General features: G+C 39.8%; 1 protein-coding gene and 1 pseudogene across 1 annotated transcript in view; one reads left to right on the top strand and one right to left on the bottom strand.

The window, feature by feature from the left end:
• Positions 1-25465, top strand: part of MYO3A (myosin IIIA) — a 171558-nt gene that overhangs the window by 78634 nt on the left and 67459 nt on the right. Inside the window, exons 14-18 of the mRNA XM_061181578.1 lie at positions 9488-9586; positions 9700-9814; positions 15925-16051; positions 19758-19968; positions 22092-22239. Of these exons, the coding sequence (XP_061037561.1) occupies positions 9488-9586; positions 9700-9814; positions 15925-16051; positions 19758-19968; positions 22092-22239 (700 nt within the window). The remainder of the gene's footprint in view (positions 1-9487; positions 9587-9699; positions 9815-15924; positions 16052-19757; positions 19969-22091; positions 22240-25465) is intronic.
• Positions 967-8127, bottom strand: LOC133085738 (tigger transposable element-derived protein 1-like; annotated as a pseudogene).

Genomic DNA, 25465 nt, shown 5'->3' with positions numbered 1-25465 from the left:
TTTGGCAGTTTGTAGCTGAATGACAAAATTTTTCTCCTGTCCTCATGATTCCAAAACATCTTTGTTTGTTGTTCTTATGAAAAAACTAATCACAACATGGAATTTGTACCCTGGTCTTTATATTATTTTTTAAAAAGTTGTGGCAATTTAGAGTCTTCCATTTTTCTTATGTTGGTTTTATGCCAAACATATCTACATTATTGTAGTTATGTGTTGTACATTAAATTCTCAGGAACATAAGCTTCCTTTATGTACAAGTACATTAGTATTTAATTATAAGTGCCTTCAAATTTGCTATCATTCAGTTTATGATAAATTGTGAATATAAGTTGCTTGGAGCCAACCTCTGAGCTCAGCCTTTGGTGTAGAAAATTATCCTTTGGTCTTCAGTTCCAAAAATGTCAGGCATGATTTTTAGGCAAATATGGCTTTGAATTGTGGCTCCCCGACATGTGGTCCACCTTGGGTAAGATATTTAAACCTTAAAGACCCTTATAGGATCTTGTTTCTGCAACCTACTGTGTGTTAGAATTTGAAATGCTTAACCTCTCTGCACCTCAGTTTTTCATTTTTAAAAAGGAGAGAGCAGTGGTACCTACCTATTAAGATCATGCCTGTAAAGTATTTAGTGCAATGAAGAGCACATAGAAAGAACCCCATGAAGTTTAAGCCCTTATTAGCAGTAGTAGTGTTGATAGTTGTGTGAAGATTAGAAATAATATCTCGCGCAGTACGTGGGACACTGAAAATGTCAGTAAGCAGCAGCTCCTGTAATCAAGGTGTGCTGGGGCCCAGAACTTAGTGGCCATGCATGTTAGTGCCTTCGCCACCCATACCTGGAGGAACCTCCAGGTCTTATGCAAGTGTGGAGACTTAACTGGTTCTCAGAACAATCTGTCCTGCTCTCATAACTGTGTAAGACTCTGTCCTTCAGGTCTTTGGGGAATGTCCACCTAAAACGCTGAATTATTGGGATTTAGATGGGGCCGCCATGTTGCACAGTGTCAAGGGCACCATCGCAGCGGGTTGCCTGGAGTCGTTTGCTGCAGCGCCATCCACGTAGAGTATTATGTCAGCAGCTACACAGTGAGGCTCTGGATTTGTAACCATACAAATAATCTCGTTCATGCTTATTGAACTATTGCACTGTATAGTCCAGGAAATAGCATAATTAGGACCATATTGTAGGCATACTGTTAAGAAAGTAAGCTTATTTTCAGCTGGCCTAAAGGATTATAGTTTTACAGCATTGTTTATTGGGGAAAAGTATTCCAATTTACAATCAGGTTGAAATATATCTCAGTTATAATTCAAGCACATCTACCTTATAATTCTTCCATTTTTCCAGGTTTTTTTACATCTGTTTTTTAATTTTACTTAATTTGAATTGGCATTGTTAAATTCTAGAGAAGCTTTTTTAATGATCCTTAAAAATGAAAGTATCAGTGATGTAATAGAAGAATTCTTAGTAGGTCCTTTTTAAAATGATAAATATAAATGTACCCTGTCATTCAGGAACTGGAAGGAAAGAACCAGTTCAGAGGGTTTAACTGAGAAGACTGTTTACAGAGGTAGAGGGCATTGAAGAACCAAGAATAAACGGTGAGATACCCACAGATGAACAGCATTGAGAAATCATTCCTACCCCTGGGGCTGAAGGGCAGAAGGAGGGACCACACTGCAGAGCCTGGTGAGAAGTAGGGCTGTGGAGGACTGCTGCCTGTCGGGAGCTGCTGCCTAAAGGAATATGGTCGTCCCTTTGTACCTGCGAGGGATTGGTTCCAGAGCCCTCTGCCGTATCCGCAGATGCCGAGTCAGCCCTCTGTGTCCGTAGGTTCCACATCCACAGATCCGGTTGGTTGAATCCGTGGATGCAGAACCCGTGGATATTGAGGGACAACTGTACACCTACTGGGAGAAAGAGAGCAAGTGAGGGGAGGAAAACCTCGACCTCCTCTCCCTCCTTCCAGCCTCCTACCTGTGCTCCCTGTTGGCTGAACCCAGCTGGAAGCCAGAGAGCAAGGGAGCCCAGGAACCCCAGTCTGTAGAGGTTAGATTTGGGGGTCACAGAGCAAGGCAAAGAAGAGTGAAGAATGGATCTGAGGTGGCAGAAAAGAATCAGCAGGAACTTACCCTTTCTTTGAATGGAATAAATTCTTTTCTTCTCTTTTTGCCTCTACTCATGTCATCCTACCCCCATCTCTGACCACACTTAGTTTTATACTGATGGTATTTCTCATGTTGCTGCTGTCGTGTAAGTTGTGACTTAAAGCCTTTCCTAAATGTAGATGATTTTAAAGAGGAAATTTTAAAAAGAGGCTACTCACTTCCAAGAAGAAAATGAGCATACAGAAGTCAATGCTAGAAAATGCTCATAAATATAAGTGATTGCTGTTTCACTGCAGTTTTCTCCTGTTACTGCAATTTAGTTCAGCAAGCATTGCTTGCGTGTCTCTCACATGCCCAGCACTTTCCCAGATGCTGCAGGAGACATCAACCAAATGGCAGATGTGTGCTCTCTGCTGTGGAGAAAGAGAAAATATTATTTATGGATCAGTTACTCTGTGTTAGGCACTGTGCTGGGCATTTTACCTCCATAATCTCTCTTAATTCCTTCAGCGATATGACAGGGGTTATTGTCTATTTTCTACAGGAGGAAACAGACCAAGAAAATTATAATAAGTTGCCTAATGTCAAAAAGCTAATAAGTGACTGAATTGGGGTTTGAAGCCATGTCTCTCTGTTTGACTCCAGAGCCCACCATTCATTCATTCATCCACCCATGTGGCTCATATTTACTGAGTACCTACTAAGTGCCAGGAGCTGTTCTGGGCCTGGGAGCTATAGAGCCGTAAGACAGGATTCCCGTGTACAGCAGCGCGTGGTCTCCCGGGAGCCACACATGCTTTGATCCGGAGCTTGCTGATCACCATCACCGGCTGGTTTCTGATCTCGCAGGAAAGTAGGCAGTGAGTTCACCTGCGGAGAGTGAGCAGGCAGACGGCGAGGGTCCGGGGGGATCGAGGAGACTGGATATCCTGGAGGAGGGAGTCCTGGAGGAAGGAGGTGTAACTAACCAGGACACGCTAGAAGCACTGTTTCGTGAGCACTTCACGGGGCCCTGTGAATGCAAGGCTGCGCTGCTGGCTTTCCCTGCCTCATTGCAGGCCCCTTTGTCGAATATTCCAAGGTTTCACACGTGGGGTGAGTCGCACCCTTGTGAGGACTTTGCCGTAGATTTGAGGCACTAGAGGCCTTGGCTGCACAGTGATCCCCAGGGTCCAGGGCACATGAGACAGCCTGGAGGGCCTTCCTGCACGTGGCTGAGTGGGACCCTGAGGAAGCATTAGAAGCTCCGCAGTAGGGGTGGGCCAGAGCCAGAGAATACAATGACCCTTGAACAGTGGGGGGTTGAGGGGCGCCGACCCCCGTTGCTGTCAAAAATCTCCTTATTTACTTAGGCAAAAATCTATCTTTGACTTTCCTCAAACTTAACTCCTAATAGCCTACTGTTAACCAGAAGCCTTACTGATAACCCAGTTAACACATATTTTGTATATTATATGCATTATATACTATATTCTTATAATAAGTTAAGGTAGAGAAAAGAAAATGTTATTAAGAAAATTATAAGGAGGAGAAAATACAGTGAAAGTACTGTACTGTCTCTACTGATGCCATAAGTTTATGTCGTCTGTTTACAAGATGAATCATCTGTCAGTACCTACATCAGTATTGTCTTAGATCCAAAACACTGTAGCTGTTATACTAACACTAAACATCAAAAATGAAAAGATAATGTGAAGAAGAAATTCATATTTACTTACAGGGACGATTCGTGCATTGATAAGAAAGCAGCAGCAGTATGGTTGCCTTATGTCACCTGGTGTCATCGATACAATTGCTTCACCGTAGCCCAGCCGATACACTAATGAGTGAATCTTATAAAATTTTAAGGCATATTGCAGCCATATTCGTCATACAGTAATGGAAACATTGGTACATGTTTTAGAAAATTACTTTGTGTTGATAGGCTGATACGCAGTTTCTCCATTTACGAGAGAGAGGCATTCTGTACAATAAAGTAATTCTTTGAAAGCAGAGTGATAAAAGAGTAAGAATAGTAGCACATTGTTAATTTTATATTAACTGTCACTCCCCTTATGCCTGTAAAGATAGGTTCTCCACTTTAAGTCTTGCACATGATATTCTACACACAATTTAAAAATATTTATTGAAAAAATTTGCATATAAATGGACCCACACAGTTCAAATCCCTGTTGTTCAAGGGTCAGCTGTACTATCTGGTGACTTGCTGAGCCCCTACATTTGTTCCCAGGCCATTCTGACCTGGAAACCACTAATCACACGAGCGTGTGTGGGATGCTATGGAAGATTCTCTGCCTTTAAGGATGTAGTTAAGGCAGAACATGAGATGGGTAACCTTTGGAGGTGTCTTCCTTTCCTGTTCCTTTAATTCTCTTAATTGTTTATCTACCAAAGGTCAGTGTATTTCCTATAGCGTCTCCAGGTCTTGTCAAATTACGGTCCTCAGTAAATGTAAACTGATAATTAGAGAGAACACCACCAGTTACGCGTGTCTGCACATATGAGTCACTCCTTTAATTGTGCACTGCATCATTTAAGCATTAGAGGTGTGACACATAGAGCAATCAATGTGATTTCATTAGAACAAAGCAAACTAAATTATATGCTGTGCCCGTCTTAGAGGAATTTTATTATTTTGTGGTGAGAAAAGACAAGAACTAAACTTTCTGTTCTGTTCTAACCTTGCTTGTGTACAACGCTCATGTTCATCGAAGTATTACTAGTGACTGCCACAAATAATGGCTGGGGGCATAGAAGGTACGAACACAGCCAGCTCTAAAGGATGCCACCATCCTCACTTCAGCATCTGAGCCTGTGGATGCCCCTTTTCCTGAAATGCTCGCCTGTCTTTGCTTCCATGACTGGACTCTTCTCTGAGTTTTTCTTCTCTGACAGATTTATCCATCCATTCCCAAAATGTATACTCATCAAAGATCTGTTCTTGGAGCGTTTCTCTTTTCTCTATATATTCTCACACTTAGCAATTTCTTCTGACATCATGGCTCAGTGGATAGCTCTGTGTGATTGACAGCCAAAGATGTACCTCTTGCTGTCTCCCAAGTTCATGTGTTTTTTTTTTTGGCTGCATTGGGTCTTCATTGCTGTGCTTCTCTAGTTGCGGCGAGCGGGGGCTACTCTTCCTTGTGGTGCGCGGGCTTCTCATTGCGGAGGCTTCTCTTGTTGCGGAGCACGGGCTCTAGGTGCGTGGGCTTCAGTAGTTGCGGCGTGTGGGCTCAGTAGTTGTGGCTCGCGGGCTCTAGAGCGCAGGCTCAGTAGTCGTGCTTAGTTGTTCTGCGGCACGTGGGATCTTCCTGGACCAGGACTCGAACCAGTGTCCCCTGCATTGGCTGGCAGATTCTTAACCCCTGTGCCACGAGGAAAGTCCCCAAGTTCATGTTTTTCATTTCCAGCAACCTGGATGTTTTGCTGTTATCTCGAATTCAACTGAATACAGGCGCACCTTGGAGATATTGTAGGTTCAGTTCCAGCCCCCTGCAATAAGGTGAATATCACAATAAAGCAAGTCACATGAAGTTTTTGGTCTCCCAGTGCATATAAAAGTTATGTCTACAATATATTGTAGTCTCTTACATGTGCAGTAGCATTGCGTCTAAAAAAACAACGCACATACCTTAATTAAAAAATACTTTATTGATAAAAAATGCTAGCCATCATCTGATCCTTCAGCAAGTTGTAATTTTTTGGATGGTAGAGGGTCTTGCCTTGATGCTGATGGCTACTGACTGATCAGGACAGTGGCTGCTAAAGGCTGGTGTGGCCGTGACAACTTCTTAAAAGGCAATGAGGTTTCCCTCATCGATTGACTCTTCCTTTCATGAACGATTCCTCTGTGACCTGCGATGGTGTTTGGTAGCATTTTACCCACAGTGGAACTTCTTTCAACATTGGAGTCAGTCTTCTCAAACCCTGCTGCTGCTTTATCAACTAAGTTTATGTCATATTCTAAGTTTTTTGTTGTCATTTCAACAGTCTTCTCAGCATCTTCACCAGGAGTAGATTCCATATTAAGAAACCATTTTCTTTGCTCATCCGTAAGATGCAACTCTTCAGCTGTTCAAGTTTTACCATGAGATTGTAGCAGTTCAGTCACATCTTCAGGCTCCACTTCTAATTCTAGTTTTCTTGCTATTTCTACCACATCTGCAGTTACTTCCCCTCAAAGGCTTGAGCCCCTCAAAGTCATCCATGAGGGTTGGAATCAACTTCTTCCAGACTCCTGTTAATGCTGATATTTTGACCTCTTCCCATGAATCATGAATGTTCTTAATGGAACCTAGAATGGTGTATCCTTTCCAGAAGGTTTTCAATTGACTTTACCCAGATTCATCAAAGGAATCACTGTCTGTGGCAGCTATAGCCTTACAACATATATTTCTTAAATAATAAGACTTGAAAGTCAGAATTACTTCTTGATCCATGGGCTGCAGAATGGACGCTGTGTTAGCAGGCATGAAAAAACCATTAATCTTGTTGTCCACCAGAGCTCTTGGGTGACTAGGTGCATTGTCCATGAACTATAATATTTTGGAAGGAACCTTTTTTCTGAGCAGTAGGTCTCAACAGTGGGCTTAAAATATTCAGGAAACCATGTTGTAAACAGATGTGCTATCATCCAGGCTTTGTTGTTCCATTTAGAGCAGGGGTCCCCAACCCCCGGGCCATGGACCGGTACCAGTCCTGTTAGGAACTGGGCCGCACAGCAGGAGGTGAGCAGCGGGCGAGCGAACGAAGCTTCGTCTGCCACTCCCCATCGCTCCCCATTGCTCCCCATCGCTCCCCATGGCTCCCCATGGCTCCCCATGGCTCCCCACTGCTCCCCATGGCTCCACGTCACTCCCCGTCACTCCCCATCACTCCCCATCGCTCCCCGTCGCTCCCCGTTGCTCCCCATGGCTCTGCGTCGCTCCCTGTCGCTCCCCGTCGCTCCCCATGGCTCCCCGTCGCTCCCCATCGCTCCCCATGGCTCCCCATGGCTCCCCATGGCTCCCCGTTCCTCCCGTCGCTCCCCGTTGCTCCCCATGGCTCCCCGTCGCTCCCCGTCGCTCCCCATGGCTCCCCGTTGCTCCCCGTCGCTCCCCATGGCTCCCCATGGCTCCCCATCGCTCCCCATCGCTCCCCATGGCTCCCCATGGCTCCCCATCGCTCACATTACTGCCTGAACCATCTGACCCACTCCGGTCTGTGGAAAAATCGTCTTCCATGAAACCGGTGCCTGGTGCCAAAAAGGTTGGGGACTGCTGATTTAGAGAGCATGTGCAGAGTAGATTTAGCATAATTCTTAATGGCCCTAGGATTTGCAGAATGGTAAATGAACATTGGCTTTAGCTTAAAGTCACCAGCTGCATTAACCTCTAACAGGAGAGTCAGCCTGTCCTTTGAAGCCAGGCATTGACTTCTCTTCTCTAGCTATGAAAGTCCTAGATGGCATCTTCTGATATAAGGCTATTTCGTCTACACTGAAAATCTGTTGTTTGGTGCAGCCACCTTCATTGATTGTCTTACTTAGATCTTCCGGGTAACTTGCTGCAGCTTCTGCGTCCGCACTTGCTGCTTCACCTTGCGCTGCTGTGTTATGGAGACGGCCTCTTTCCTTAGACCTCGGGAACCAACCTTGCCTAGCTTCAGACTCCTGCAGCGTCCTCACCGCTCTCAGTCTTCACAAAATTGAAGAGAGTTAGGGCCTTGCTCTGGATTAGGCTTTGGCTTGGGGGAATATTGTGGCTGGTTTGATCTTCTGTCCAGATCACTAAAACGTTCTTCATAACACCAATAAGCCTGTTTTGCTTTCTTACCATTCACTGGAGTAGCACTTTTAATTTCCTTCAAGGACTTTTCTTTTGCATTCACAACTTGGCTGACTGTTTGTTGCAAGAGGCCTAGCTTTCAGCCTATCTCAGCTTTTGACATGCCTTCCTCACTAAGCTTAATCATGTCTAGATTTTGATTTAAAGTGAGAGACGTACAACTCTTCCTTTCACTTGAACACTTAGAGGCCATTGGAGGGTTGTTAATTGGCCTAATTTCAATATTGTCATGTCTCAGGGAAGAGAAGAGGGAGAGAGATGGGGAAACAGCTGGTTGGTAGAGCAGTCAGAACACACACAGCATTTACTGATTAAGTTCACTGTCTATATAAGATTGTCCGTAGAGCGTGAGGTTCCTGGCTCCCCAAACTAATCACAACAGTAACATCAAAATCACTGATCACAGATCACCGTAACAAATGTCATAATAATGAAAAAGCTTGAAATATTGTGAGAATTACCACAGAGATGCGAAGTGAGTCATTGCTGTTGGAAAAATGGTACCAATAGACTTGCTTGATACAGCGTTCCCACAAACTTTCAATTTGTAAACATTGCAGCATCTGTGAAGCACAGTAAAGCCAAGTGCAGTAAAACGAGGTATACCTGTACTCATTGTCCAAAACCCATTTTCTTACCTTGGTCCCTATTTTTTGGAAGGGCACCATCTTCTCTAAGGTGGAAGAAGGAAAAGGGAGACTGAAACTGTAAGCCAGGAGAGAACTTCCTGATCTTGGAGAGGAAGTGGGGTCCATCTCAGATCTCTCCAGAGCAAAAGGAAGACAAGGGAAGGAGAAGCAGGGGTCCCTAGGGTCCTAGTATCAATAGTTATGTTGTGGAACTTCCTGAAACAGAGACTCACTTCGCTGTGACCCACACTCCTTAATTGTACTCTTCCAGTGTCTTGGAAAGGCTGTTTACACGTAGAACCACAGAGTCATGGAACTTGAGATTCATAAGGAACAGGTTTCTCATGCAAGTGAGAAAACTGAGCCCCAGAAGGACAGTGTAGCGAGATGGTTAAAGACGTGGGCTTTGGAGGCAAACAGCCCTGGTTAAATCCAGTTTGGCCATCAACTCTGTGACCTGAGGGTGAGATTAGTGTCCCCTCTAAGCTTCGGTTCCCTTGTACGTGAAGTGAGAGGGTCATGGCAGGTACAGGAGATACTGCAGCACCCACCACCGCCTGGCATGCTCTAGTTATTATTACTTTGTTTCTTTTTCTGTTGGCTCCTGCTGGCATGGGAAACGCCGAGAAGTCAGGGCATTTTGACTGCTTGCTCCAGCTGTATCCCCCGTGCCTAGAACAATGCCTGGCGGACACGCAGATATCCGCTGAATGACTCAGACAGGTGCTTAGCAGAGTGTGCAATCCGCTGACAGTGGTGGTCGAAAATAGCGACGGGTCGCAACCACAGAGGGCCAGAACCCAGTGTTCTGGGAAGTGCATGGTAGCGCTCACAGGCGTTCTGGTAATTATATTGCCAAGAAACTTTAGCGATGAATAAATGTTCTTACTAACCACCTTCCTGAAAATGGCTTGTTTTTTTCAGTGGAGAAAAAAATTTTCATATTTTTTACTACATCTATGCTGGTTTAGCTGAAAAGAAGAAACTAGCCCATTACAAATTGCCGGAAAATAAGCCTCCCAGGTAACCCAGCAGCTTGAACTTCCGTAAATAATGCTTCTACTTTCCACTTAATCACTCATTTCACTTAATTTCAGATTTTTACCTGTCCTTTCTTTTTTTTTTTTTTTTTCCAGATACCTGCAAAATGACCACATCAGAACAGTACAGGACGTGTTGAATAATAGTTTCTATAAATCCCAATATGAATTAATTGAGCAGTGTTTCAAAGTCATCGGTTTTACAATGGAGGTGAGTATGGAAGACATTTGACCCTCTTTAGGAAGTGTCTTTTTGTCCTCACTGATGGCAAGAGTTAGCATTTATTGAGTGGTCCATATGTCAGATATTGTGCTAAGTGCTTTATATGGATAATTTTTAAATTACTGAAACGACCTTATGAAATATCTAGAATTATAATTTTTACTTTATACATGAGGAAACATGGCCTTGAGATACAACTGAATTTCGTTCTGTTCTTAATCTTTTATTTTACTTATATTTGCATCTCCCACATATATATACAATTTTATGTAAATGCATAAATGTGATCATGTCACACATTCTTTTTTAGTGCAGTTTTCTTTTTCTAACAACTTTATTAAGATATAATTCACATACTGTACAAATCAGCTGTTTAAAAGTGTACATTTTAATGACTTTTAATACAGTCACTGAGGTGTGCATCCTTCCCCATAATCACTTTGAGAATATTTTCATGTTCTAAATTTTTCACTCCAAATGAAACCTGCTAGTGATTAGCAGTTCCTCCTCATTCCCATCCCACCTCTGCTTCTATCACTGTAGATCTGTTTATTCTGGACATTTCGCATGAATTGAGTGATGCAATATGTCACCCTTTGTGACCAGCTTCTCTCATTTGACATAATGTTTTCAAGGTCCATCCATGTTGTAGCATGTGTCAGTACTTCATTTCTTTTTATTGAGGAATAATATTCCATTGTATGGATATACCTCATGTTATTTGTCCGTTCATCATGTGATGGGCATTTGGATTGTTTCCACTTTTCGGTCATTATCAATAATGCTGCTGTGATCATCCGTGTCTGAGTTTTTGCGTGACATTGAGTTTTCACTTCTCTTTAGGATATACCAAGGGTGGAAGAGCCAGGTCATAGAGTAACACTATGTTTAACCTTTTGAGGAACTACCAGACTGTGTTCCAAAGCAGCCACACTATTTTACATTCCAACCGGCAGTGTATAAAGGTTCTGATTTCTCTCCATCTTCCCCAGCACTTATTATTATCTGTTTATAGCCATTCTAGTGGGTGTGACGTGGTATGTCACTGTGGTTTTGGTTTGCATTTCCCTAAAGGCTTATGATGCTGAACTTCTTTTCATGTACTTATCTTTTCATGTAATTTATCATTTACATATCTTCTTTGAAGAAACATCTGTTCAGATTCTTTGCCAATTTTTTAATTAGGTTGTCTTTTTATTATTGAGTTGTAAGAATTCTTTGTATTGTAGATACAAGTGTTGTATGATTTGCAAAAATTTTCTCTTTTGTTGTCTTTTTACTTTTTTGATGGCATCCTTTGAAGCCACATTATCTGTATTATTGATTTCATTTTTAAAATATTTTTATTAACGTATTAATTTGGTTTCTTGTGTTGTTCTTTTTCTTAAGGAGAATACTTGGTTCCTCTGTTTCTTCATTTTCCTTATTTAATAATGAAGGTATTTAAGGCTATAAATTTATCTCTGAGTAATAAAGATTTCTTTCTTTGTCCTAGGTTGTTTTTTAAATTTTTATAACAAAGTATCTTGTTTACTAGGGATTCCTGAAGGTTTTTAGAGAAGCTTTCAGACTCTGCTCTTAGTAGTTTACTGTTTGCTGTGTTGATTCAATCCTACGATAAAAAGAACACTTCACTCGGAACATGAATCAGGCTTTTAGATGAACTCTTACAGGAAAGTAATGTGCAATTTTTTGGATTTTAATTTCATTTTCATAAATGACACTCCTGCAACTTGAAACTGTTAGTGTGTCTGCTTAAGAAGTTTACTGAAATTTCTTGGGTTATCAAATCTCTACTAAGAGCCTGAGCTAAAAATAATACCTGATTCTTCTCCAAAAGTTTGGAAAATTTTATCAGTAGGATGTAAAATGTAGAGATCCTGATAGAAGTGAAACTTGACAAGAATCATTCAAATTATGTGCAGTGAGGTTATGGAATCTAATTTTGTAGCGTGTTTTTCAGGCACTGTTGCCTCCCTTCTAAAATGGAAGGCTGTCAGCGGTAACCTTTTGTCCATTTGATGCATTTGCTCACCAGAAAGTAATATTTATAAAGCTGTACCTGTTCTCAGAATAGAGAAAAGTTTGCTGCTAAGTGCATTTTCTCCAAATACGGATCCTCTGCTGTTGACAGCTCTGATGACGGGTGGTCTCCCAGTCTTGACTTCTCTTTGAAAGCCTTTGACTTCACCTTGGGTATCCTTGCTGCAGGCCTGAAGGGAAGTATTCTTAAGACCTTGACGTTAGGGAATGAGGTGTGATCTCTGCCAGCTGGGTGAGTTTGGAGAAGCAGGACAGATGAATGACTTTTTTTTTCCCTTGAAATTAGGACCTTCAGGAGAGGTTTAAGTAAACAGGGTAATCTTTGTCCATCAGGAAACATTTCAACTTTTAGAATTAATTTTTCTGGTGTGGGCTTTCTCCGTAGCCAAGAGGAATTTAGATTTGATGGAGAGGCTCCCTACCTGGCTGCCTTTACAGCCCCAGAATTTAGAACTCTAAATTCTTGAGTTCTGAGTAAGCTTTGCTACTAAGTTTCTAGATGTATGAACTGGTTGTGGGGAGGGGTGGGTGAGAGCTGTAGGAGCCATAGGGGACCTGGCAGGCTGCTTTCAGGACCAACTGAAACAAAATAACTCCTCTGGGGACCAGAGAAGAATTATTACCATGACTTTCCAGTTTTTGCCAGAAGATGGAGAATTATATGGACCAGAGAGAGAAGCATTACTGTAGACTCATGGGCAAGCCAGGGTTGAATGCATCCTTAGGCAAATACTCTACTCACAGGAAGTCTTGAGGTAAAGTTGAGTAACTTCTTGATTTAGAAGTAGAGGCTCCAGCTTGACCATCTTTATTTCTGAATGATGCATTCTTCCCGTAGATTCATGGACCCTGGCTGGAACTTTGGCTGTCCACTCTATAAACTGCAGCTCAAATCAGGAAACTCAGTGGTTCTGTGGTCTCTAGGCAGAAAGGAGATGATTCGGACCTTCTCTCTGTTGATGCATTAAATAGCTTTAGGCTGTAAAATGGAAAAAAAGAATCCATTGTTTGTTAAGATTTCTGAGGGTTTTTAGGGAAGCGTGCAGACTTTGCTCTTAGCTGTAATACATTACTGTGAAGAACTTTCTGCAGGTGAGACAAATGCATGGTTCTTAAAGGGCCAGTATACAAATCTTATTCCCCTACTGCACTCTCACAAAAGAAAAAGAAGAAGAAAAAGAGGAGGAGGGGGAGGAGGAGGAGAAGAGCGAGAAGCGGCAGCAGCAGCGAAGGTTGGCAGGTGACTGGATTGATGTATGAGGACAGGACAGTTTGCTGGGTCAGTAAAAGCCTTTGCTGGAGAGTTGGGAGAAAAATGATGAGGACAGAATAGGAGTTGAACAGCTGAGAGAGTACTAAGCTTGTAGAACTTACTGTGGATATCTCACGTGAAGAGTGGAGTGGTATGTGCCCTTTTTTTAGCCGTGAAGTCTGGGTGGCGGACATCACATGACGCTGAAAACTGCTGTCAACCTTACCTGACTACATTTTGGGAACAATACCAATCTGAACTCTACCGTTTGGAGTCAGAGATGACCCTAATACATTTCCTAATAAAATAGATATTGTTATTACTAGTGCAGTGTGTATGTAATTGGTTCAGCTCTGGGAGAGGAAGTCCCTGACTTGGATGACATGAGTTTCAGCCATATTCCAAGTGACCTATGACTGCCACCCAGAGATTTCAGACAAGCCATGGGAGACACTCCGGGTGATTCCACATGCCACCCTGTTCCAGACTTAGTCCCGTTCATATGCTCTAATTCTGAGGTTCCACGCATTGTTGGTGACCACCTGGGTCTTTTGCTCTCATTCTGGCTCAAAGGACCAAGATCTTGTTCCCCCGTGAATGTTTGAGCACAATATAAAACCCAGCTTAGCTGCATCAGGAGTAAAAATAGGATATTTGCTGCTCCAGCGGGCTGGCATGATGCTAGTTAAACGTAACTCTACCGCACCCCAAGCCCTTCCTGGTTGTGGCTGCTTTCGATTCATCTTCCTCACTTCTGTTTGCCAAAATTCAAATTCAGATCAGCCTCCTCCCGTCTGTTGCATCACTTTCCCTCTCCCTAACCTCCCTCCAACCCTGCCGTCACCCACAGCCTGTACCTATGGAGACAAGTTGATTTAAGCACTAGCGGGTATCCTGGCTCTTAAAGCAGAAAGGGATGCAGTGAATAAAGAAAAACACAGCATCCACTCCTGTCTTCAATCCTTGGTCCACGATGAATGTCGCTAGTGGTAGATGCCCCTTTGGACTGCAGTCTGGCTCTATTGGTTGCCTGGTTGGGGGAAAACAGGAGAGGTTCATTGGACCTCAGAGCACCCTCCAAACTGGAAGCATGTTGTACGCCAGGCAAGCAGCTCCTGCTGCCGACCTGGGGCTGGGCCCCTTTGTAGTTCTTTTCCCTGCTTTACATCATCAGAAGAGCTTATCTTCTTACCAGTTCCTTCCCCCAGAGGTTGCTATCTTAGAAGTAGGGAACCATTTTTAATTGGTTTGTTTATTACTTCTAAGTCCCAGTCGTTAGAGGCAATGTTTCACTTATATTTGCCTCAACTGCTTTCCATTGCCTGGTAGAGCAATGTTTAGTCACATTAAAATGAAACCAGTCTAGCAGTTAGCATCTAGTGACAAACATATTTCATTTATGTAAGACTGTATGTTCCAAATTTAAACATATTCAGTGTTTACTGAACATCCAAACATATAGCTTAGGATAAAGGAAAACATAACATCTGTTTCTGGAGCTGAAGCACAATCACTGCTAAATATTTTGTGAAGACTTTTAGTCCAGTTCAAGGTGACTCTCCTAGAATGTGCTGGTCTCCACCCCTAAAAGCAGAGCCTCAGAGAGTTAACAGGGCAGACTGTCCCGGTTTGGAGACAGTGGAATTAAACTGAGTGGGTGTTTACTTCCTTTTTATCCCACTCGTGATTTTTTTTAATGTCATCTCACTGGCTTGTTTGGATATGTCTTTTGTCCGTAGCTGCTTCAGTTTCATTTTGGAAAGAGGCAACTTGCACAATCAAGTTAAATGGCTTGATTTTCACATCCTTTAATCACAGCTTGCTGCCTACACATTTTACGGCTGCACAATTTTGGTGACTTTCCAATACAGAGAGTGTCTCTCTCTCTCTCTCTCTCTCTCTCTCTCGTTTTCTCTCTCATTCTCTCTCTCCCCCTTTGTCTTTCTCCGGTTGGTGTCAACAGCACCCATGGTGTAGGTTTCCCTTTAAATATTTCGGGGTTTACAATTTACTTGTACATTTGTGATTCAGCACAGGCCAGGCAAAGTGACAGGCAAATCAAAATCATATATTCTCTACAAATAACACAAATTGGAAAACTCTTAAAACTTTTCAAAACCCATGATTTCCTAAGCCATTTTCCTGCCACAGTTTTAAAATAAATGATTAGTAGTTTTATGAGTCAACTCATTTAGAGGCAGTTTTTATCATGTCATGACAGGAATTTGATTTGTTTCCCTTTGCACAAAGTCATAAGTCTTTTGTCTAAGATGAGAATGCCTTTTTTTTTCTCCTGCTTTAATTTTGCTTACATTTCTTATAACAGTCTAAAATCACAAGCTAGTACATTTTCTTTGGATTATCAGTTATGGCTTCAGTTGTGATCAAATAATATTTGTGAAGTAAATTTTAAAGTATTTAAAGCATCACACAGTGTTGAATTCTATGAAACACTTTATTTTTAAAAATTGGTTTTAGTCAGGGTGGGAGGGGCATAAAAGTTCCTTTTAGTTAGTCATTTGATAATAATTTAAAAAGGATAATTTGATACCTAGTTGTCTTCATTCAACATACATAAAAAGTTACAATTCTTGAATGCCATAATTCAGCCAACATCAATGATTTGAAGAGAATGAGAGGACCAAGGAAGCCAGTTGACTTCTCTTAGTTTGACATCATAGTCTGTGGGATGACCTTGTTATGCTGGAGCCTAAAGATTCTTCCCCATCTGTCGGCAGCCACAGCCACTGCCTTGCTGTACTCAAGGGGAGAATGATGCTAATATTTCTGTGCTGTGTTTCAGCAACTTGGAAGTGTATACAGTATACTGGCTGCAATCCTGAATGTTGGAAACATTGAATTTTCTTCTGTGGCAACCGAGCACCAGATTGACAAGAGCCACATTTCTAATCATGCAGCTCTGGAGAACTGTGAGTTTTATTATCTTGCATTCAAAACTGAACTCCTAAAAAAAGTCTGATGACATACTGAAAGTGTCACATAGGGATAACTTCAAGCAGTTGTACTTTTATGGAATCCTAAAAACGAATACTCAGGTTCAATTTGTGTCAAATGAAGTTTTCAAAGTCCACTATTTAAAACAGATCTTCATGCCTGCAAATCAACTAATTACTGTAGAAAGGCTAGGCTTTCATGATTATTTTAGGAGCTATTTACATTTCAATGTAAAAACACAGAAAGCGTAATTAAAATTTAGCAAACTGATCTGAAAAAGAGTTAAAGTTGTTATTGTGATAACAATTTGGCATCTCTATCATTTTATAAGTAATAAAGACCTGAATATTTATTTTCGTACTGGATGGATTTTTTATACGCATTCATCTTGGGTTGATTAATTTTGGAGTCATTTTCTATGCAAGAAAAGTACATCATGGTATTTGCTTCAAATCAGCTTTTCTCTTACTGGCAGAGTTTGATGAATTATTTCAATCATTTAAGGTTTCTCACTGATACCGTCCAGTGGCAAAGCTTTTTAATTTAGAATATACCCTGATTTTTATTTTTAGTATTGTCATATTCCCCCACAATCCCAGATTTGTTAAAGTTTCATTCATAACCCAGGAAATAATGTTATAAAATTTTGTTTATATATATTTTTCTGATTTATACTTACTCAGGAATAGAATGAGATGTTTTAGGATAATTTCAGAGGGCCAGATGCCAAACCATCCTGGTCTGGATCTGTCCCCAAATCCCCATCATCTCCATCCCACCAGCTTGGTACTACAGCAGAACAAGCGTCTGAGGTTGGCATGTAATGATTGGCAGGTACCGGGAAACCTGTTCTGGCTTTTCATATATAAAGAAAACTTAACTGGCACATAAGATATTAGGTTATCAGAAGTGGAAGGAATAGCCAGAAAACGCCAATGATAAGATTCAAACCTCACCATCTGATCATAATTACAAGAGTTATCAGCAGCCAACAGAATGAGTCGCAATAGAGCTATGTCGTGAATATGAGTACACTTAGAAACTACCGAACTGAAAAATGATTTTGATGATTGGCAACCTATTTCTGTATAGCAGGAGACAGTCATATGGGTCACAGAATGTTAATATTAATATGAATATAGTTAAAATTAATTAAAGCACTCACGGAAAATAGAAATTTTACTAATTTACATTAAAGTGATTTGTAATTAAAGTTACAAGGAATAATCTCCAAACCAGGGCCATGTTTCCAGATGATTTTACAGGTGCACGGTTTCAATCAGGCACCAGTTTTGTCCATTCTATCCCAAAACTCTCTCCCAAATATGACCTCTTGTCTTTCTCTCCATCATCATTATTCTCATCCAAGACACATCACCTCTCACCTGAACTAAGTGACCACCCAGTTGTTCATTCCACATTAATTCTTGAACTTTTCCAGGTTGTCCTCCACAGTTCATTCAGGAACCACTTAACACATGTATCCGTGGTATCTCTTAGTCTTCCTCTCCCCCTCCTTGTCCCTCTCCTTCTCCCCCTCCCTCTATCTTCCCACTTGTTCTTCTTGATTAGCTTCTCATTCCCTCTGGATAAAGACCATCAAGAAGAGAACTTTGTCTTAAAAGGGTTCTACTTAGCAGTATATCCCCAGGTAAAACGCCTGGCATGTAGTAGATGTTCAATAAATAAATATATGTCAAATGAATGAATAATGGGGGAATAGAAATAGACATACCAGTCAATAGGAGACATTATTCAGAAACAGAACGAAGTAGAATTACCAGAAAGGCATTACAAATCACTAGGGAATCAGTGTTGTAGGGACAAGCAACTGGCTGACCATTTGGAGGAGGGGGAGTTTGAATCCTTCTCATACACCGTATACCAAAGTGTATTCCAAATGTCTATCAGTTTAAATGCAAATAAGTAAATAAATACATACATAAATGTACAGGACAAAATGCATTTATATAATCCTGAGATGAGAAAAGACTTGAAGGACTTTATGTGCAGAAAACCAAGAGCAGAAATAATTTTTTAAGTGGATATTTGACTACATAAAAATTAAAGCTTTCATACCAAAAAAAGGAAAATAAATTAAATTGCAATGCAAATGAAAAATGAGGGAAAATACTTGCAACATATATATCAAAGCATTATTCTCTTTAAACTCTTATAAATTGATTAGGAAGAGATGAATATATCAATGAAAAAGAGGCAGTTTACAAAATAAGAAAATGAAAATCAATGAAAAAGTGGCAGTTTACAAAGTAAGAACCACAAATCACTAATAAAAATATGAAAAGAAGAAAGTATTCAGCTTTGCTAAGAGTCAAAAACAAATTGAAAGAAGAAAGCATCCTTTTTAAAAATAATAATCCCTGGTGTCCATGAAATTGTGTTGCAATTATTTAACTTTCATTTGGCTGATAGGAGTACAGTTGGTTCAGAGTTTTTGAAGAGCAGCTAAATAGTATATATCAAAAGGCTTAGCAGTGTTTGTATACTCAACCAATTGCTGAATTTAGGCAGTTTATGCTAAGAAAATAATACAAGACAGAAACACAGATTCATGCCCAAAATATTCATCCTAGCATTCTTTACAGTTGTGAATATATGGAAGCAACCTAAACATCCAACAGTTTAAAAATTGATATGTTATGATATATGTCAGAATATTGTGCAGCAAATTAAAATTATATTAACAAATAGTATTCAGCAAAATGGGAAATGCTTAAGATATTAAGATAAAATGTATGTGCAGAATAGTGGTAATAAACATGCCTAGAAGGAAAGAAACGCAGAATGTTTTCTCTGAAGGTAGGATTTCTGTATTAAGCTTACATTACTTCTACATTGTGAAAAAATATTTTGTTTAAATAAGGTTCAACAATTTTAGCAACATAACCAAGAAATATCTTGTCCCAAGTGCTAAAACTAAATTTTAAATGTTCAAAATATTTTAAAAGGAGAACGACTGATTTGAGAAATTAGCCTATCTGTCATGTAATAGTTTGGGTTAAGGATGTTTATTATATTCAAAAATGAGTTTTGTTCACTGAGTTAAAATTACCTGTGATATTTAATTAAATATTAAATATTTGTTTGGGCAATAAGTTTTAACAAACTTTAGTCATTGACATATGTAACTGAAAAATAATAGTATGATTAAAAAGTATATGAATGTCAAGATGTTTTATGCTTGTTTGTTTCCATATTGCAAAAGTTACTTAAAATGCATTTGTTTGGGTATATCCCTGAAGTCTAGGTAACTTTACAATTAATTTCCATGTTTTGAAAATGTGTCTATAATAATGGCATCCAAATGATACCAAAACTGTTCATTATGTTTTTAAATTTTTTAACATAATTCAGTGAAATTGTGTTTGGCATCACCTAAACAACCACTGGTTTGTGTGGAAGGTCACTCTGTCAGCCAGCTCAGTTTGGGTTGTGCTGTATTATACAACAGCCTATAGCTGACCAGTCGAGATAAGCGGAGAAAGATGATCAAGAAGAAACATAAGGCTCCTATTGAATAGGATATTCTTTTTATATTATAAAACCTTTGCATGTTTATTTCATGTCATTTGAAGAAGGTGAATTAAGACATTTTCATTCTCTGGGAAACGACTTCATTGTCATAATATCTTCTAACAACACATGTTTATTTATTTTTAGCTGCTTCTTTGCTTTGCATTCAAGCAGATGAGCTACAAGAAGCTCTCACCTCCCACTGTGTGGTCACTAGAGGAGAAACCATCATACGACCCAATACTGTAGAGAAAGCTACTGACGTCAGGGATGCGACAGCAAAAACTTTATATGGACGCCTGTTCAGTTGGATAGTCAATTGCATTAACAGCTTATTGAAGCACAACGCATCACCCAGGTAAAAAACTTTATAGAACTTGTTCCCCAAATGTCAGGTGATGTAAATCTGTTTTCTAATTTACTGATTTGTCTGTGAGTCCCTTTGAAAATGTTTCTAATTGGTGTCATTTATTCAAGTTTTGTTTCTAGTTTAAGCTCTGCTTTATTTCCTAATGGTGCCACTTCATTGCATCAGGTAGCTATAAAACTTTAAAACTGCTGGAACACAGAAACTGTAGCAACATGAATAAACATAATAAAAAGTGATTTTTTAATGTGACTTCTTACTGTCAATTTATATGTTCTTTTAATTAGAAGGTGTACTGTGAAGCATATACCGTTTTATACTTGTAGAGAATGTCTATTCAGCAGTTCTTTGTCTTTGTTTTGAGGGATTGAATTAAATTTTCAAGGCAAAGGAAAACTTTCTTTTCATAGTTTAACTCTCATTATAACCCAGCAGGGGTACATATGATCTTCAATGAAATTTGGTTAAGAAATGCTCTAGATAGCTAATAAGTGATAGAGCAAGATGTGAACAGTAGTGTTATCTGACCATAACAGATGCAAGATGTAACTTAAGTCTCCGGCCTGTCTAGTACCTTATCTGAAATCGCAGCCACCATTGAGTGCTCTCTGTACACCAGGGATTGTGCCGAGATATATCCTTACATTTACATCCAAAGCTTTGTTCTCCCGTAAATTATATAATCTTTAGAAATTTGTATGTGAAAAATATGGTGGATTCCTACCTTAAGATCACCTCTTTGCACTTGCTTACTAAGCATAAAAGGCCATTTCATATACATTTCAGGCGTGTAATTCACTGTTATTTTTCCACTAAAATACACACCACACCGTAGTATCATTCAGACTATCCAAGAGAGTTAAGAACATGGAGGAATAACGTTCTTAACTCCCTCTCCCTCAAAATTAGTGAACAGAGGTAACCATTGTGGAGGAGCAAGGGAAAAATTGCATCTGGAATATTGAATTGTAAAATAGTATTTAATTGTATTTTAAAGTATTTCATTATGATATAAATTAATATATATTTATATCTTTCTCCAGGTTACTGTTCATCCCATATTAAAAATTATGAGTGGATAATTAAAAACCAAATAACAGTTCTTTAAAATAAGTAAAATATTTTTAGCAGGATGTTTTAATTGTCCTAAAATGAGAGACTAAATACTCTTTCACAGAATTTTTGCTTTTCTGGTATGGTTTTTACTGAACATATTCATACTATATTCTCAGCGCTGGCTAGGTTTTCCCTGTGATTCATGACTCGCTGTAGGAGTAGTTTCTGTAGTACAAGGAAAATATTGTACTGTCTACATATTAAAATGAATGCTACCTAGTTAATGTTCTGTGGAGGGAAACTTTTTCAATTAAGAAAATTTTCGCATGGACATATATACACTACCAAATGTAAAATAGATAGCTAGTGGGAAGCAGCCACATAGCACAGGGAGATCAGCTCGGTGCTTTGTGACCACCTAGAGGGGTGGGATAGGGAGGGTGGGAGGGAGACACAAGAGGGAGGAGATATGGGGATATACGTATATGTATAGCTGATTCACTTTGTTTTTTTTTAATAGCATTTTTACCACTGGGGACTTCTATCTTATTTATTTATTTATTATTATTATTATTTTTATATTTAGTTTTGGCTGTGTTGGGTCTTCGTTTCTGTGCGAGGGCCCCCTCTAGTTGCGGCAAGCGGGGGCCACTCTTCATCGTGGTGCGCGGGCCTCTCACTATCGCGGCCTCTCTTGTTGCGGAGCACAGGCTCCAGACGCGCAGGCTCAGTAGTTGTGGCTCACGGGCCTAGTTGCTCTGCGGCAACGACCAGGGCTCGAACCCGTGTCCCCTGCATTGGCGGGCAGATTCTCAACCACTGTGCCACCAGGGAAGCCCCCACTTTGTTTTAAAGCAGAAACTAACACACCATTGTAAAGCAATTATACGCCAATAAAGATGTTAAAAAAAAATTAAAAAAAAAAAAAAAGAAAATTTTCACTCTATGTCCTGGTAGTAGTTTCTTAGCTAAATCACAAAAGTGACTCTGAGATACGCTGCTTTGAATTACCTCCTAAGAAAATAAGAACTCAAAATAATGCCTCTTCAATCTTCCAGTGGCAATGATGATGAGCTAAGCATTGGCATTCTGGATATATTTGGCTTTGAAAATTTCAAAAGAAATTCCTTTGAGCAGCTGTGCATTAACATTGCAAATGAACAAATTCAGTTTTATTTCAATCAACATGTGTTCGCCTGGGAACAGGTAAGTTGAGGTGCTTTGTTATATATAGTATAGATGTATGCAGTGTGTGTGTTCTGTGGAGAATTGTGCTATGAAGCAGGATCTAAATCATAGATTTAAAGCCTGAAACATTTAATAAAGACCAAAAAAAGATTTCCTTTTCTCCATGCTCATTATGAAAACAAAAACAAGGCAAAAAGCTGGTATGAATTTAGTGTGTCTTGATACGTGGTGCTGAGTGTCCTCCATCAAAAATCACTGGACTCTTCTCCAAAACTTAGCAGGTCTGAGCCCTTGCAAACAAAGAAGTTGCCTTTGGAAATTTAAGTAAGCAGATGTGTCTAGCTCTTTCTCTTTCTGTAGACTGCATAGCTGAAATTCTGTTTGAAATGTAAATATCCATCTAAAATGCATTAAACTTCAGAATTCCAGTTGCTAGGCAGCAGGATGCAAGATAATGGATTTGATGTAAATGCCATGAAACGGTAATTTTGTCACGGTACAGTGTGTAATAATGATTCAGCTTCAAAAGTCAGAAACTCACTTGAATTGCATTTGGCAAAACGTTAGTGTTAAAATTATTTAGTTAATCAAGTCTAAAAGAAATAGTCGTATTTTATAACGTTTAGTGTGCTATTTCTCCTTTAAATAATATAAAATTGTTTTGTGTTTACTGATTAAAACTGAGGTTTTTGTTTAAATTTGAGATAAATTAGAGGTACATGAACCTCTTTTGATTCAAAATATTTAGCCTTATTGCAAATTTACTTTGAGATCGCATTTTGAAAACAGTGGTTGCACAAAAAATGTTTGGATTGTGACATTTCTTAGGTCAAAAAAGGGACATAAATTTAAGATTTTATCTGTGTTTACACAGCTCTCATCTACCCCAGATTTTTGTTCATCGCATACTCATTCTCTCACCCTCTCCCTCTACCCCTTCTCTACTCTTCTCCAGTAGTGCCATCCTTTGGCCTAGTTATATGATGGAATCTTTTAAAGTCTTTAAAAACAGAGCCCTTCTCCAGCCTGCTATGTCTGTAGCCATGGCCCTCTCTCTTCCCTTCATAGCCAGGCTCCTTGAAAAGATATTCAACATTCACTGTAAAGTATTGGTTTCTTCCCCGCCTGGGTACATTGAGTCCATAGTATCTGGCTACTGGAAGGGCCCTTCTTAATCTCATCAGTCATTAGTATCAGAAACATTTTAGTCTCCACATTATTGTCAACCCTGTTGACAGATTCCTGTTTCTGGAAAATCCCTCTTTTGTCATCTCTAACACGCTTTCTGTTTCTCTTGCTCTTTTTTTTTTTTTTTTAACATCTTTGTTGGAGTATAATTGCTTTACAATGGTGTGTTAGTTTCTGCTTTACGACAAAGTGAATCAGTTATACATATACGTATGTTCCCATATCTCTTCCCTCTTGCATCTCCCTCCCTCCCACCCTCCCTATCCCACCCCTCTAGGTGGTCACAAAGCACAGAGCTGATCTCCCTGTGCTATGCAGCTGCTTCCCACTAGCTAGCTATTTTACGTTTGGTAGTGTATATATGTCCATGCCACTCTCTCACTTTGTCACATCTCACCCTTCCCCCTCTCTTGCTCTTTGATGGGTTCCTCCTTTACTCTTCCTGCACCAGCCCATAAATCAGTGGTTCTTAACCCTGGCTACATATTTGAATCACTTGGGTAAAATCCCAGCGCTCAGGTCCTATCCCAGACCAATTAAGTCAGATATCTTCGAATGAGACCTAGCTATCACTATTTTTTAAAGGTTCCCAGTCTATTCCAATGTGCAGCCAATTACTGCCCTAAATGCTAGCTCCCAATGAGTTCTATATTTGACCTCTTCTTATATTCACTAGGAAAGAATCTATTTCCAATATTTCAACTACTCCCTAAATGCTAGGGATGCTCCAGTCCTCACCTCCAACCCATGCCTCTCTCTAAACCTCCCCTGATTAGGACAGCTTCCAGAACTTTATCCAGAATTGAACTCATCATCTTTCCCTCCCACTTATATTCTTTCTTAGAGAATGGCATCTCTATCCACCAGCTTACTCAAGCCAAAAATGTTACGTTACATTTCATTTCTCATTTCTGAAATCCAAAAAATCAGTGAGACTTATTCTTATTCCTCCCTCCTCTATGCTCCAGTAAAAAATTTGACATTTGACATCACAGTATTTAATTTCCATTTTTGCTCTCTCTCACTAGGCTGAAAACTCCTTGAGGTCAAGGATTGTGGGATTGTGTATTAATTCTTTTTGTATCTTCAGAGCCTGACATATAGCAAATGCTCAATAAATATTTATTAATCAATGTCATCTTGCTTTAATGACTCACAATGTTCACAGAATCCATTCTAACCAGAAATTGAAATAAGTAAATTTTTTTTGATTTGGACTTTTTGATAGGGATCTATTAGGATTACTTGCTTCATGGGACCAGGTGCATCTTTGTGTATTTCCCATCTGATTAATTAATTAACAACTTGTGTTAGCAGACTTCTATTATTCTTCTCTTTGGGGGGTTGAGGTTAGAACCTGATTTTATTGGAACTACCCTTTAAACCAGTGTACATATCTTTCAATAATTATTTGCTTTTCACTTTTTTATAAAATTGTAGTTTACAGTTCACTTTGATTGATAGCCTTGAATTTCATTCATCATCCTAATGCTCTTAATTGTTTTGTCTTTGGGCTTGCTACAAATGAAACTACTCTAATATGGCTCTTTTAAAAATATCCTTGAGAGGCTTTCAAGACAAAACCAACTCAAAATTGCCCCAACAAATTAAAAATGCAACTAGGATCCAAGATTATGCAAAGCACTTTGAGGAATTAAGGCCATTCCCAGTCCTTTCAAGTGCCTTCCTAGGGTAACGATCCAAGCATCCCTACTTCATAATCTTACAGACCAAGCATTGGCAGCTGAGTGATCAGGTCAGTGAATCTGTGATCTGGTGGACACAGGAGTAGTCAGAGATTCTGTTGATTTTAACGTGTGTGTGCACCTGTTTGGGTTTTTTTTTCTTTCACTCTGTCACTTAACGTGTGAAAGCAAAAATTGTAACTGAGAAATGCTTATGTAGCTGTATGTATTAGCTACCACAGATAAAGAGAGCACATTTACACCAATTTCTATATATAAGAAACAGCTACCAAATGTAATCATAGGTTTGACCTAAGAGCTCCTTCGCTTAGTAAAGCCGTTATTGCTTATCAGGAAGACGTAATGTTCTC

This window comes from Eubalaena glacialis, chromosome 2 (genome assembly GCF_028564815.1).
Source record: "Eubalaena glacialis isolate mEubGla1 chromosome 2, mEubGla1.1.hap2.+ XY, whole genome shotgun sequence".
In the NCBI taxonomy this organism is placed as follows: domain Eukaryota; kingdom Metazoa; phylum Chordata; class Mammalia; order Artiodactyla; family Balaenidae; genus Eubalaena; species Eubalaena glacialis.
The sequence above is the reverse complement of the archived record's forward strand: the minus strand, read 5'-3'. Positions and strand labels throughout refer to the sequence as shown.